The following is a 15,639-nucleotide window of genomic DNA, read 5'->3' on the forward strand; positions in this document are numbered from 1 at the left end:
TTGAAACAATATATCTCAAACAGTAATTTACTCTTGATAAAATCATTGCATGTTCTTTACATGGATATTATTATATCACTTGGACTGTGCCCTCATGATAAAAAACCTTCCCATCTGAATTCCAGTGATTTTATTCAATGACAAATCACCGTTTGGGATCTATTATTTCTTAATCAAATATGCTATCTGCCTCTAATGAAATGGTAAACATAACAGTGACTGTAAACCATTTTATTCAAGATAACCAGACATGTACTTCATGTATGTGAATATGCAAATTGCAGATTATGAGCTGAATAATGATTTAACAGTAATAGACATGCTTGATTATTTTTCTAGTATGGAAGATGAGGACTGGCTGGACTATGTGCCACTGGAAATTAAAGACTCACTGGAGCCAGACGATACTGAGGAACTGTTGTGCTTCAGGAAGAGAGGTAGAGGAAGCATGGAGCATCGCTTTGTACCACGACTACCGCTGCGGGCAATGATTCAGAGGATGAAGCTCTTAGATGTAGATATTTAACCTTAAATTGTTTTTATGCCCCCGAAGGGAGGCATATAGTTTTTTAACCGTCTGTCATTCTGTCAGTCTGTCGGTCTGTCCGCAATTTTCGTGTCCAGTCCATATCTTTATCATCCATAGATGGATTTTCAAATAACTCGGCATGAATGTGTACCACAGTAAGACGACGTGTCGCGCGCAAGACCCAGGTCCATAGCTCAAAGGTCAAGATCACACTTAGACATTAAAGGTCATTTTTAGCTCGACTATTCGAAGAATAGTCTAGCTATTCTACTCACCCTGGCGTCGGCGTCGGCGTCACACCTTGGTTAAGTTTTTGCATGCAAGTACATACAGCCATCAATTAAAGGCATATAGCTTTGAAACTTATTTTTTCTTTTTCTAGGTCAATTACCAACCTCTCTGGGTCAAGTCCCATAACTCTGACATGTATTTTGAGCAAATTATGCCCCCTTTTGGACTTAGAAAATTTTGGTTAAAGTTTTACATGCAAGTTACTATCTCCAAAACTAATGCAGATATTGAATTGAAACTTCACATGTGCCTTCGGGGTTATAAAACTAGTGGATAGCAGCAAGTCCCATAACTGATATGCATTTTGGTCAAATTATGCCTCGTTTTGAACTTAAAATTCTTTTGATATTTAACCTTTTTGGGTAATATTTTCCTGCTTCTGGGACAATATTTCGAATAGTTGAGCTTGGCTGTCTTATGGACAGCTCTTGTTTATGATAGTGTTCGTGTCCGGTCCATATCTTTGTCATCCATTGATGGATTTTCAAATAACTTGGCATGAATGTGTGGCACAGTAAGACGACGTGTCGCGCGCAAGACCCAGGTCCGTAGCTCAAAGGTCAAGATCACACTTAGACGTTAAAAGTCATTTTTCATGATAGTGCATTCGTGTCCGGTCCATATCTTTATCATCCATGGATGGATTTTCAAATAACTTGGCATGAATGTGTACCACAGTAAGACGACATGTCGCGCGCAAGACCCAGGCCCGTAGCTCAAAGGTCAAGGTCACACTTAGACGTTAAAGGTCATATTTCATGATAGTGCATTGATGGGCGTGTCCAGTCCATATCTTTGTCATTCATGCATGGATTTTAAAATTATTGGGCATGAATGTGTACCACAGTAAGACAACGTGTCGCGTGCAAGACCCAGGTCCGTAGGTCAAAGGTCCTAAACTCTAACATCGGCCATAACTATTCATTCAAAGTGCCATCGGGGGCATGTGTCATCCTATGGAGACAGCTCTTGTTCTTTATATATCCTTTCAAACTATAACTTACTTACATTTATCATGGCTTTTTACCTTTCTATAACATTAGCATCTTCCTTTTGGAAATTTTCTAGCAAATCATGCAATTCCCTCCCTCTCCACTCCACGCAAAAAAAAAGATTTTTCATCATGATTTTTGTTTCCATTTGACCAAGTTCCAAGCATTTCCAACCCCAACTTCCACCAATAACAGGTGTAGGCCCCTAGCCCTCTTTAATACACCCTGTTTAAAGAGAAAAAATAATAGTGTTTTCTAAACTATTCCAGTCATACAATTTTTGTAGAATCATTTGTTAACTTTAAAACTTGGCCTTTTAGCTTAAAAGTCAGCATAGGCCCAATAGATAGCAGTGTTTCAGGTTAGCGGTCGCCCAGTTACCCAGTATGACCAAAAATAGGGCTGTGCGAGTATAAATCATAAGCTGGGAGCCCAGCTTGCGAGCGATTTTCTGAGCCGTCATGTTTTGTTTATGCGGGAAATAATGCATGAGCATGTGCACCTAACCACATTTAAATGCCACCTTATCCCGTTCCAGGTATCTGGAAATCTGTTTCAGATCGTACCGCTTTTCCAAAATGTTCAGATGTGAAGTTTTTACAATTCACGTTGTATTATAACTGCGACATAATCACATCAGAATGTCCAAATTTTGCATCGATGTGAATAATATGTTATATGTTTATAATTATGTTAAGAAGTAGCATTTTATTCAAGGTGTTAAAGTAGTGCCTGCCTGTAGGAGGTTATTTGCACAGGTTATTATCAGTTACTATGATGTGTTCATAAACTGCTCTTTCACTAGAGCTTATTATGACCTACTGATATTTCTAACGATACCTAACGGTTGTTGTGTTCATGAAGTTAACTAAGAAGAGACTGTCACAAATTTTACTACTGTATGTTCTTGAAAAAATTTAATTCATTTTCAGATTCTTTACCTTTCATATAACTTTAAAACAAGAGTACTGATTTTCATGTTAGATAGCATAATAAAACTAGAGCTGCTTTTGAGAAAATTGTATGTCTCCCACAACTGCCTAATCATCTAAATAGTAAGTCAGTCTTTATATACTGTTTACTAACTACAAATATACCTTTGAAGAGTAAAGAGGCTGATTTTGGGTAATTCAAGGGCCATAATGCTGATGTGCCTGGGGCAATTTCGGTAGTTAATGAACTTGGCCGAGGAGTTATGGTCAAAAACATTAAGTTTTAGTTTGGTAAAGATCGGATGAGCAATGTTCGACTTTGAGCGTGGACAAGAGTAAAAAGGCCAATTTTGGGTAATTTAGGGGCCATAATTTCGAAGTGCCTGGGCTGATTTGGCTAGTTATCGAACTTGGCCGATGGTTTATGGTCAAACACATTTTGTTCAAGTTTGGTGAAGATCGGATGAGAAATGTTCGACTTAGAGCGCGGACAAAATTTGTGACAGACAGACACACACACACAGACAGGAGTAAATCAATATGTCTCCCACAACACTGTGTGGTGGGAGACATAATTCCTTGTCTTCAAAGACCCTTCAGAAATTATGCAATGGTGGTTTGTCTGGCTTATATATGTCATTATTGTAATAGATTCAGTATTCTTCCGATTATACTGTTCAGATAGCTGGGCTACCAAGTTTCAAGCTGGGCTACCAAAATTTTCAGTCTAGGAGCCCAGCTTGCTACCAAGTTCAAAAGTTAATCTGAAATGCTGAGATAGGGATAGCAAAAGGGAAAATCAAGGGAGGTAACACTCCTTGTTTAATTTCTTGATAAAATGTTGATTCTCTCTCTCTTACATTGCAATTTTGATGTTTATCCACTTTGAGGTCTACACAAGATTTATAGTAATTGAGGGGTTTAGTTTTTTTATGTTGAGCATATGGTCGCTACCTTGTCAGTCCATTTGTCTGTCTGTCTGAGCAAACGAGAGAGCATTTGTTGGGTACTGAAGTAACAGTAAATTCTATTGATTCCAATCTGCTTATAGGGTACTTTCTGTCACTTGTTGGGTACTTTATAATGAAAGAAATACCTAGTAAAGGTCCATTTGTAAGAAGGGACAGACGGATACCGCTGGTATAACATAATATGTCCCTTCAGGCGTATAAAAAATTCTATGTCTATGAAATTAAATGATTTCAAAGTTTGTAGATTCATTTTTCAAAATTACTGATCTTATATAATGGTGGTCAGTAAATGCACAGTATCTGGAGTTATCATAAGTATATGGGCTACAATGCAAGTCTATTCTCTGCAAATAAAGGACAATTTTGTGTAGAACAATGGAGATAATTATGTCTCCCACACCACTGTGGTGGGAGACATATTGATTTACTCCTGTCTGTCCATGTGTGTGTACGTCCATCCGTCTGTTACAAATCTTGTCCGCATTTCTCATCTGATTTTCACCAAACTTGAACAAAACGTGTTTGCGAATAAGTCCTCGGCCAAGTTCGATAACTAGCCAAACCAGTCTAGGCACTTCAGAATTATGGCCCTTGAATTACTGATCCGAACCACTCATCCAAGTCCACTTTGAATCACTAAACCAAAACTTACTGAACCACTCATCCAAGTCCACTTTGAATCACTAAACCAAAACTTACTGAACTGAGTGGCCCTTTGAATTATTGAACCAAAGTTTACTTGATTAGGCAGTTGTGGGAGACATGCGCTTTTCTCAAAAGCAGCTCTAGTTTTGTAGTGATATCAACAGAAATTTTATTGTTAGAACAATGCTATTGTTTTGATTGAGATGATATCGCTTAATTATCAGAAGCATTATGCATCTTATTTCACCAAAGCTGACCAAGAACCGATAACGTTATTGCAGTTTAAATTTTTTAAATTACCTCCTCTGTCACCTATTCACTCTAGACGTCTGTCCATAGGACACTGAGGTGCCCCCCCCCTACTCCTGTTATTATTCATGGTTTTATGCTTTTAAGCACTTTATGTGTATTTTGCACTAAGTGAAGGACCACAACTCTGGCCTAGCTGAGTGAAATCCCATTCAAGAGAACATCAGGTGCAAAGTGAAAAAACAACAAAAAAAAAAAACAACACAGGTACACTAATTCATATGCTCTACAATATTCCTAAATGGTTTCATGACTCTAGGTGAAATGTTGTTGTTTTTTTAAGATATATGCAAAACAAACTTTTAAGCACTTTATGAGCATTTTTTCACTAACTCAAGGACCGTAACTCTGGTCTGGTTGTGTATAATCCCAAACAGAACACCAGGTGCACAACTTCACATGTGTGCTATAAATTGACTCAAAGCCAAATACTTTTCGAGATACATGCAACACAAACATAGGCCCTTGAAAAATATGCATATTTTCGAATAAGTCAAGGGCCAAAACTCTGGTTGGTGAGATCCATATTAAAGTGTGGGGTGCACAACTTCCACGCTAAATAACAGTTCTGTGAGGTTTGATGACTCTTGGTCAGATACTTTTCGAGATATGCACAACACAAATTCATACATCGGAATTGGGGGGCAACTCTTGAATGCCCCCCAAAAATGTTGGTGGACAAAAGCAAATCACTAACAAATATCAAAAAGCATAATATCTCAGCCAAATATGATAACCAGCCAAATCGTTCCAGGCACTCTTGGATTATGGCCCTCGAAATCTGCGAATTTAGCCTTTCCACTCTCTTAAGTTGAACAGTTTTCATCCGCTCTTCCCAAAACTTGCAGATAAAGTTTGTGGGCATAATATCTCAGACAAGTTTGATAACCAGCCAAATCACCTCAGGCACTCTTGGATTATGACCCTTGAATTAATTGCAATCTGCAAGTTTAGCCTTGTCCGCTCTCTAAGTCGAACAGTTCGTCTGATCTTCACCAAAATTGGTGACAATGTTTGTGGGCATAATATCCCAGCCAGGTTTGATAACCAGTCAAATTGCCTCAGGCACTCCTGGATTATGGCCCTTGTATTAGGCCAAGTTCGATGACAGTCTCTGTTTGTTCACTTACAATTTTTTTTTTAATTATTTCCCTTTTATGTTACTATAAGTAGCTTATTTTGTAACTTTTTAGCCCACCATCTGATGATGGTAGGCTATTCAAATCACACTGCGTCCGTGGTCCGGCATCCGTCCGTCCTTCTGTCCGTCCGTTAACAATTTCTCGTTATCACATCTCCTCAGAAACTACTGGGGGGATTTTGACCAAACATTGCCAGAATGATGTATTGGTACCTTAGTTGTGTCCCCCTGAAAATCAGACTGGTTCAACAATTTTTGAGTGAGTTATGGCCCTTTGTTTATTTTTATAATTTACATAGATTTATATAGGGAAAAACTTTGAAACACTTCTTGTCCAAAACCACAGGGCCTAGGGCTTTGATATTTTGTATGTGACATCATCTAGTGGTCCTCTATTAAGATTTTTCAAATTATTCCCCTAGGGTCAAATATGACCCCACCCAGGGGGTCACATGGTTTACATAGACTTACATAGGGAAAAACTTTGAAAATTTTCTTGTCCAAACCACGAAGCCTAGGGCTTTGATATTTGTAATGTAGCATCATCTAGTGGTTCTCTACCAAGTTTGTTCAAATTATCCCCCTAGGGTCAAGTATGGCCCCGCCCCGGGGGTCACATGGTTCATATAGACTTATATAGGGAAAAACTTTTAAAATCTTCTTGTCCATAACCTACAACATTTAAATTTGGACCATATATATAGTTTTGAGTGGCAAGATGAACCTTGACATGAGTTGACCTTGATCTTGACCTAGTGACATACTTTCACATTTCTGTAGCTACAGCCTTCAAATTTGGACCACATGCATAGTTTTGTGTACCGAAACAAACTTTGACTTTGACATTGACCTAGTGACCTACTTTCACATTTTTGAAGATACAGGCTTCAAATTTGGATCACATGCATTAAGTTTTGTGTTCTGAAATGAAATTTGACCTTGATTTTGACCTAGTGACCTACTTTTACACTTCTCAAGCTACATCCTTCAAATTTGGACCACATGGATAGTTTTGTATACCGAAATTAACTTTGACCTTGAGATTGACCTAGTGACCTACTTTCACATTTCTGAAGCTACATGCTTCAAATTTGGACCAATTTGGGGAAAAATCCAAATTTGAAACCAAATTAGACATTGGAATTTCATGATAACAGGAACAGCCCCAATTTGCAAGAACTGGTGCCAATTTACTTTTGAATTTTGGCACCTGATGAGAAGTAATCACAGTGTACATAATTAGAAATTTGAAGATTGGGGTTGAAAATATATTAACTAAACATTTTCTTTAAAATCCAAGGAGAGGATATGAGATTCTTTAGGGGAATATATATTATTATTATTTTACAATTTTAGAGGAAAATAAGGCTATTTTTGGCTAGAGGAAACAACCTATTTTGGGCTGTAAAAATTATAGCCAAAAAAAAAATCACTGCTGTAGTTTTGCACTTATCAAGAAAATTTAATGAGAATTTTACTTGTTTGTTTGCATTTAATATCATGGTGGATTAAGGTATTAAACGTGTGAAATCCACCAAATTTTGTTCCCCTTGAGTATTATGATATCACAGTAAAACTAAATATAAACATTTCAGGAGTCATCAAACTCTGGGAGACAGCATGGGAGTAGAGGTAGAGCAAGGATTTTACAGGATAGAGCGAGATCTAACAGGCCTCATGGATTACACCAGGTATACCATCGGTTACTGTTATATCCATCTTTTCTACAACAAGGCTTTTCCTTGATGTTTTTTTTTTTAAATAAAGACAATACTGTTCATATTAAATGCCATTCTAAAGAACTCCAGAGGTAAATGGTAATAGGAACTTGTTCAAATTTATTATTGTCAAATGATTTTGAAATGGTAAAAATAAAAGCATTGTTTATTGTAAATTTCAGCCATTTGGGAACTGAGAAGTATTAAATATTAAATTTTGGCCTTATTTATTGATGGATTGTTATATTAAATAACACATTCTGCATACTGTAAGGTCATTATTTGTTGGGGACTAATTGATGCAACAAAAACGTTAAATCGCAATAAACAAACAAAATTCCCATTAATTTTCTCTTTGAAACATGAAATCAACAAATTCTTTTCAAAGATAACAATTTAGAAAAAAAATCATGTGCTAGAATTTGACACAAAGAAAGGTTCATTTCCTTCCATAATTTTTATCCCCCGACGAAAGTCGGAGGGATATAGTTTTGGTGTTGTCCGTCCTTCCGTCCGTCTTTCCGTCCGTCCGGAGCCATATCTAGGAAATGGTTGGGAATATTTATTTAAAACTTCATATACATGTTCACCACAATGAGTTCTTGCGGCCCGTCAAGTTTCAGTCAGATTGCCCAAGTAACACCAGAGTTATGGCCCTTAGAAGTTTCTAGTGTTAACTATATAGGGTACTATAAATGTGGCAATTTCTGCATCATAACTTTTGATATATTTGACCTAGAACTATGAAACTTAAACAGAATTTAGATCACCATAATGTGGTTGTGTACACACAATTTCATTTGGATTTATTTGTAAATTAAGAGTTATTGCCCTTTAATTGTATAAAAATCCACATATTTGTACATAACAAACTTACCATTTTGTAGAATTTCATTTAATTTCTTTCATTCTTTTCCATGAACATTTATTGTAAACATGTGAAGTTGTGTACCCACACCTGGTCACCCTCTTACCTTGATCACACACCTCCCCCACTATCCCCCGCCCCCCCCCCCCCCCCCCCCCCCCCCAAAAAAAAAAAAAAAAAAAATTCATTCCTTATTTTAGATTTTTTTCAAACAAACTTCATATACATGTTCACCACTATGAGGTTATGGGGCCCATCAAGTTTCAGACAGATTGCCCAAGTAACACCAGAGTTATGGCCCTTAGAAGTTTCTAGTGTTAACTATATAGGGTACTATAGATCAATAGATATGCCAATTTCTGCATCATAACTTTTGATCTATTTGACCTAGAACTATGAAACTTTAACAGAGTTTAGAGCACTATAATGTGGTTGTGCACAGACAATTTTGTACGGATTTCTTTTTGTAACTTCAGAGTTATTGCCCTTTAATTGTCTAAAAATCCACATATTTGTACATAACAAACTTACCATTTGGCAGAATTTCATTAAATTTCTTTCATTCTTTTCTGTGAACATTTATTATAAACATGTGAAGTTGCGCACCCACACCTGGTCACCCACTTGCATTGGTCACACCCCCTCCCCCTCCCAAAAAAAAATTTTTTTTTCATTTCTTATTTTAGATTTTTTTCAAACCTTCCAAGTTGTACCATTCCCCCACCTCACTTCTCCACCCAGTCATGCCCACCACTGATCAAGCATCCTCTGCCCCCCCCCTCCCCCCACTCCAACTTCACCCTTTTACCTTTTTTTTTTTTCATTTTTAATTTTCAATCAATATTTATAATCAGCATGTGAAATTTTGTTTCCTCTCCCATTCCCCTGCATCCCCACCCCCTAAAAAAATAAATATATACATATATCTATATATAGATATATATATTTCCATTCCTTTTTTTTTTTTAAATGTTCAAACCTTCAACATGTTAAGTTGTGACTGCACAAACCTTGCCCTCAGCCATGTTCAAGATATCTTACCTGTGTTCTCTTAAGGACATCTGATCTTTTAAGTTCAAATGTACATGTAAAACAGCAACACCTGGTGCCAAACCACTCAGACAATATTTCATTCCAGTTAAACTTCAAGCACACATTTCAATTAACTGCATTTAATTTTAAAAGCTAAGCTTATTACAGTAAGCATATCCCATTCAAAATAAATTCTTTAGTCAGGATCAAAGTATCATACATTTATTATGTACTCTTTAATTAAACATCTGTTTTCTGTTAAATTGATTTTGACTAATGAAATTATTTGCTTCTTATTAACATCCTTAACTTTTTGCCGGATATATCTTTTTGCCATTCCTCACCACAAACCCTTTCGGCGGGGGATACCAATTCATCGAATTTGCTTGTTTAAACTAAGGTCCTACTACCTTCCTGGGAAACATTATCAAGGAACATCTGTTAGGTTAACTCCTAAAAAAACATACTGCAAAACTTTGCATTAAAACACAACAAAACAAACAGAGGTATTTTTGAGATAATAAGATAAAAGGAGTTAACCAATTTGATGAAAGTTACCTGTCAAGTATCTATAGTGGATGCTGTTCTGGAATTTTGTAAATGGTACTGCAATCTAACACTCAGACTAGTAATTAGAGACTGATAACAGATGGAGACATTAAAATCCTAAACCCTCTTTTCTTATAAAATGAGTTAATTAATGCACTCTGAAATGCTTTTAGTAAAAATAAAGCTTAAGGAGTAGTTCTAATTTATTTTAGATAGATACAGTTTATTATTTGAAGATACAATTTATTATTTGAATGGTTTCATAATTTTCTGACAAGGGCCCATGGTTATGAAACTATACCAGTTTCAAAACAGCAGCATCTGACTAATTATCGCATAGTGCGGCAATTTTCCTTTGATCTTTGCAGCATGTTATACATAGTAACACACATTATTACTACAAAACTGTGCTGATATCTTACAAAACTGTTGCGATATATATCAACACGGAAATCTCTATGGAGTTTCATAAGAAAAAAAGTGTTCCGATATATATCAGCACAGTAAAACTGTTCCGATATATATCGGAACACTTTTTCTCTATTGAGGTCCTATCAAGGGAGTATAATTTTTTCCTTTCAAAGAAAAGATGATTTTAGCTCCAATTTACAGTTCACAGAGAAAGAATTGTCACAAACACAGTCTACATTTATAAAGTAAAAGAATAAATAAACTAGAATATTTCAAAAACTTGATAGTTATTGCCAAATTCAGAAATACATGAAATATATGAAATTCTGAGATTTCTCAAATGTTTCTTTTTCTTTGATTTTTTTACAAACAAAACAACAAGTTTACAATATGTCTGGCCAATGAAATGCAAAGATTTAAAACCAATGCAGAAATTTGTTGGGTACTTTTATCTGGGGAACACATTTTCTAAAACAGAAGTTTTAGTGTTTCAGTCAGCGAGGCGCAGAAAGGGAATCAAAATAGTAAAATAATAATAAACAAATTTAAATGAAAATAATATATAAATTTTAATGATAAACTATGCGATAAAACAGTTATAATATGTAGTGCTCGTGTGTTACCAGGATATATCAGAGCTAGGGGTACATCTCGGTATTTTTCTCTGCACATATCTGTCTCGGCCTACCGGCCTCGACAATATGTGCAGAGAAAAATACCCTCGATGTACCCCTAGCTCTGATATATCCTGGTAACACACTCTCACACATACTATAACTATTACTTATTGTTTCACTTACACAAATTTGAAAATTGACCAATGGAAAGGCTCCATGCTGAGACCAGTTTCCAAGTTTAATTGTAGCCTTGAACCCAGGTAATATGTGTATAGACTACAATAAAAGATAACGGTTGTCAGACTAACCATATATAAACTAATGAAAATTTCATCTTTTTTTTTGCTAATACTGGCTTATGTACTCAGACCTTGTAAACCCTGAAAATAGCATTATTACATCAGAATAAAGGAAAAAGCTTTCAGTGAAGAAGGCTTGAAATGCAGGTCTAATGAATTAAGATAGATACAATTTTGTTGTTTCCTTGTTTGTTCAGGCTTTTACTTACCAGATTATAGGCTAATAAACTGCATTAGGGGATATTGACTTGCATCATGGTATGTGCTAGGCTTACAGTTAAGAAGTTTGGAGACCAGTGTCTGATCTTCCCTGTCTGATTAGTTGATTCTGATCTCATTGAACTCCAGATTTAACCTTTAGCCTGCTAAATTTCTAAAATGGAATGGTCCATCATTTAATTTGGACAGTACCATTTATTATTCAAAGAGGTGTTCAATGAAAATTTACTGACTAAATAATGAACAGTCTATACTATGATCAGCCTGCATGGATGTGCAGTCTGATCTTGGTCTGCACTGGTCGCAAAGGCAGAATCACTTGCCACTAGCAGGCTAAAGGTTCACCAATGGCAGTTCAGTATTCTGAGATTGGTCTACAGTTTGATTATCTTTTACCCAGTTTTCCTGTACTCCTGTTTTATATTTTTGTTGACAGTGTAAGATTTTGCTTGTATTCATTGTCAATTCAATATCTTATAACCACTTGAAAGAAATATTTCTTGACTCATATGATATCTACTACATGTTACAAAATAATAAGAGGTTTTCATTACTGGAAGATGAAATCTGACAAGTAAATGCAGGAAATTGTGCATTCTTTTATCAAAAAAGTCTTTTAACACACACATATATCAGATGAAATTTTTTACCCTTAACATAGAGGGAGAAGTTTTTTTTTATCAAAAGTAATGCTGGTTTAACACTGCACTTTTGTTAATGAGTTTAAAATTGCTGACCTATGGTCAGGCTACTAGTGTACATGTATATTTCTACGAGAAAAAAGTTTATCCTGGTGATTCACAGTATGTCACTTCAAGCTTTTCCCAGAACGAGAAAGGAAATATTTTAAATACATTGGAATTTTAAACCTAAAACTACCTTAAAATCAGTAAAAACTAAAATGAGTGGGACTTAAATTCTTGGATTTTGAGGTCATGGTAGTTCATGAAATTTATCTGAAAGAACAAACACAATTTCCATGTCATTTTAACTTCAAAGACAATAAATGTTGTGGTCCTACAAAAAAGCTCATTTGGTCGAATTCACAATTTCACAGTGTAATTTTTTCCTCCAGAAAAAGCAGGAGAAAGTGGCACCAAAAGTTGAAAGGGAAGTAACTGAAGATGCTCCAGTTGTAGAGTCATCAAAAGACAGAAAAGAGGATATGTACATTCATCATTGGAATCAGAATGATTTTCCTAGTCTTGGGATAGGTAAGTATTCAGGCTCTCTATTCATAAATGTTCAAAGTCTGAAATTAAGACTACATATATTAAATTTTCCATATTAACTTTTCCATCACTTTTTCCATAGCATAGCTTGGCTAATGAAAGTTGCCTAAGCTGCATTTAGCTGCCAAATACACATTGATACAAACTTTCATCACAGTCTACAAATTTAACAATCACAGAGCCAAGAAAAGTTTTGTATTTTGAAGTTCAGATTTAAAATGTTAATGAGTATGAGCCTATTTAACAATTATACTATGATACATTGAACAGTATATACATGTGAGAACAAAATGCATCATTCAAAAAAAATTTCAAACTCGCCAAAAAGATCAAAACTTATATGACAGGATTATCTGATGTTTTGCTGAATTTAAGGATATTTGAAATAAAAGTGAGGAACTGTTTTTTGATTGGAAGGTGAATTACAATTTAACATGGGTGGGTCTTTTAAATGTTGGAATGATTGATATCCTGACATTTATTTGGATTTTCTTGTACTCATAGGTAGCAAACAACTTAATTTGCAGCAAGCTATGGTAAAAATATAAAAATAGGGATTGAATGCTATTTTGTAACCACATTTGGACTTTCCACTGTGAACATTGGAAAGTCTCCATATGAAATTTTGTCGTCATGACTTGCAACCCAACAAATTTATTAATGTGCATAATACAAATATACATCATTTAAAGAGAAAATGCTAACTAGAGACATTTAAACAGCGTATTAACAAATACTTTTATGAGTGATTTTCATAATGTCTGTATATAGAGGTCAGTTTGACATTGGGACATATTATGCATGCAGTAGTATTACAGAAATCTCACTTTTTTGCTGACTTACTTTAATGATTAACACCCACAATTATTGGAAATGATTAACATCCACAATTATTCGTATATCTTATTTTGCAGAGCAAACTGTGGAAGGTTCTCCAAAAAAGAAATGCAAACATATGACCAGTGGCTCGAAACGGAGTAAAAAATCCAGTGATGCAAAAGAGACAGAAAGAGTTACGGAAATGGAAAGCTGTAGAGAAGAGTCACGTGCACTATGTATTTCTGAAAATTTGGTGCAAGAACCAGATGTTGAAACAGAAATTGTAAAACCAAAAACTGTTATTAAGAAAAAATTTGATTTTACCAAAGCAAATAAAAAACTTACAAGAATTTCCTATTGCCAGTCAGGACTTAAGATTCTAGTTTGACTCCATGTAATTTAGAAAAATTTCTCCGAGAAAGCGATACGGAAAGCAGTTGTTCTAGCCAGGATTTAATGTCCCATAATTCTACTCTGGAAAATTTAGACAATGTCCCTGTTTATCAAAGATACGCTGTCACTTTAGATGACATTAAGAAATCCAAAGCTGCCAAAGTGCCTCCAAAAGTTAAAGGTCATCTTGCTAACCTTCTAGAAGCCATGGACAGTTATTGTGACAATCCAGAAACATATTTTGCAAACAAAGCAAATTGTGAACCTCCGTCCAGTAAAAAGTTTGAGAGTGCAGTTTTAAATGCCTCAGTTGTATCAGATCTGTCAAATTTAAGTTCACCAAGTGAAAATGATTTTGGAATTATTGATAACTGTGTTGAAATTGTTCAAAGAAATGTTGAAACTGTCAATAATATATGTAACCACATTTGTGAAACTGCTGAATGTCAAAACAAAGTATTAGATAGTGTTACCTCTGGTTCGGATCAACCACCCAGATTAAGTGTTAATGAAATGAATGGCCAAACTGTAACTGAAACAGAACAAAGCTATAAAGTCAAGAAAAATGATATTGGGGAACTAGATGAGATTAAATTGATGAGTGGACCAGTGATCAGTGCTGCTGATTGTGACAGTAAAGAAGAGGATTTAGAGGGTTTTCAAAAAGTTGTTTCTAAGAGGAAAATGTCACCTAGAAGTGTTCAAAGTGATGATCAGTCAGTTTGGAGAATTCATGGGACAAATGCCATACAGGTAGTTCACATTCTTATCCCGCAGTATACAGTATAATGCTGCAGTTGTCATCATAAGTATTTATTGTTTGAATTTCTTGTAATTCTGGGAACCTTTTTATATTTTCCTCTATTTTTAGCTCCACTATTCGGAGAAAGGGGGGCTATTCTACTCGCCCCGGCATGACCTTTCTTAGTTAAAGTTTTTCGGCAACCTTTGTTTTTCTGTCATATCTTTGTTACTATTGCTTATATTTTACTGTAACTTCACATAAACATAGTCCAGTATACAAACAAAGTATGTGTAGGGGCTGAGCCCATTATACCCAAGGTCAAGGTCACCAAGGTGTTATACTTAGGTTATTTTTAAGGTTAAAGTTTTTTGGCAACCTTTGTTTTTCTGTCATATCTTTGTTACTATTGCTTATATCTTACTATAACTTCACATAAACATTGTCCAGTATACAAACAAAGTATGTGTAGGGGCTGAGCCCATTACACCCAAGGTCAAGGTCACCAAGGTGTTATACTTAGGGTATTTTTAAGGTTAAAGTTTTTCGGCAACCTTTGTTTTTCTGTCATAGCTTTGTTACTATTGCTTATATCTTACTGTAACTTTACATAAACATTGTCCAGTATACAAGCAAAGTATGTACAGCGGCTGGGCCCATTATACCCAAGGTCAAGGTCACCAAGGTGTTATACTTAGGTTATTTTTAAGGTTAAAGTTTTTCTGTCATAGCTTTGTTACTATTGCTTATATCTTACTGTAACTTTACATAAACATTGTCCAGTATACAAACAAAGTATGTACAGCGGCTGGGCCCATTATACCCAAGGTCAAGGTCACCAAGGTGTTATACTTAGGTTATTTTTAAGGTTAAAGTTTTTCGGCAACATTAAAACTTCAGATAACAGTAAGTTGTGTCTTATTTTGGCAC

At 35.5% G+C, this 15,639-nt stretch overlaps 2 protein-coding genes across 3 annotated transcripts in view; both read left to right on the top strand.

Moving 5' to 3' along the window:
- LOC128545945 (uncharacterized) overlaps positions 1-13,962 on the top strand; it is a 33,191-nt gene extending 19,229 nt beyond the window's left edge. Inside the window, exons 2-5 of the mRNA XM_045357942.2 lie at positions 340-514; positions 7,406-7,501; positions 12,599-12,737; positions 13,670-13,962. Coding sequence (XP_045213877.2) covers positions 341-514; positions 7,406-7,501; positions 12,599-12,737; positions 13,670-13,962 — 702 coding nt within the window. The 5' untranslated portion in view covers position 340. The remainder of the gene's footprint in view (positions 1-339; positions 515-7,405; positions 7,502-12,598; positions 12,738-13,669) is intronic.
- Positions 13,963-14,030: 68 nt separating this feature from the next.
- The window catches only part of LOC123564394 (uncharacterized), a 33,498-nt gene continuing 31,889 nt past the window's right edge, over positions 14,031-15,639 (top strand). For both annotated transcript variants that reach the window (XM_053537035.1, XM_053537036.1), the window contains exon 1: positions 14,031-14,720. In XM_053537035.1, the coding sequence (XP_053393010.1) occupies positions 14,031-14,720 (690 nt within the window). The remainder of the gene's footprint in view (positions 14,721-15,639) is intronic.

The sequence above is a fragment of the Mercenaria mercenaria genome, chromosome 2, assembly GCF_021730395.1.
Source record: "Mercenaria mercenaria strain notata chromosome 2, MADL_Memer_1, whole genome shotgun sequence".
In the NCBI taxonomy this organism is placed as follows: Eukaryota; Metazoa; Mollusca; class Bivalvia; order Venerida; family Veneridae; genus Mercenaria; species Mercenaria mercenaria.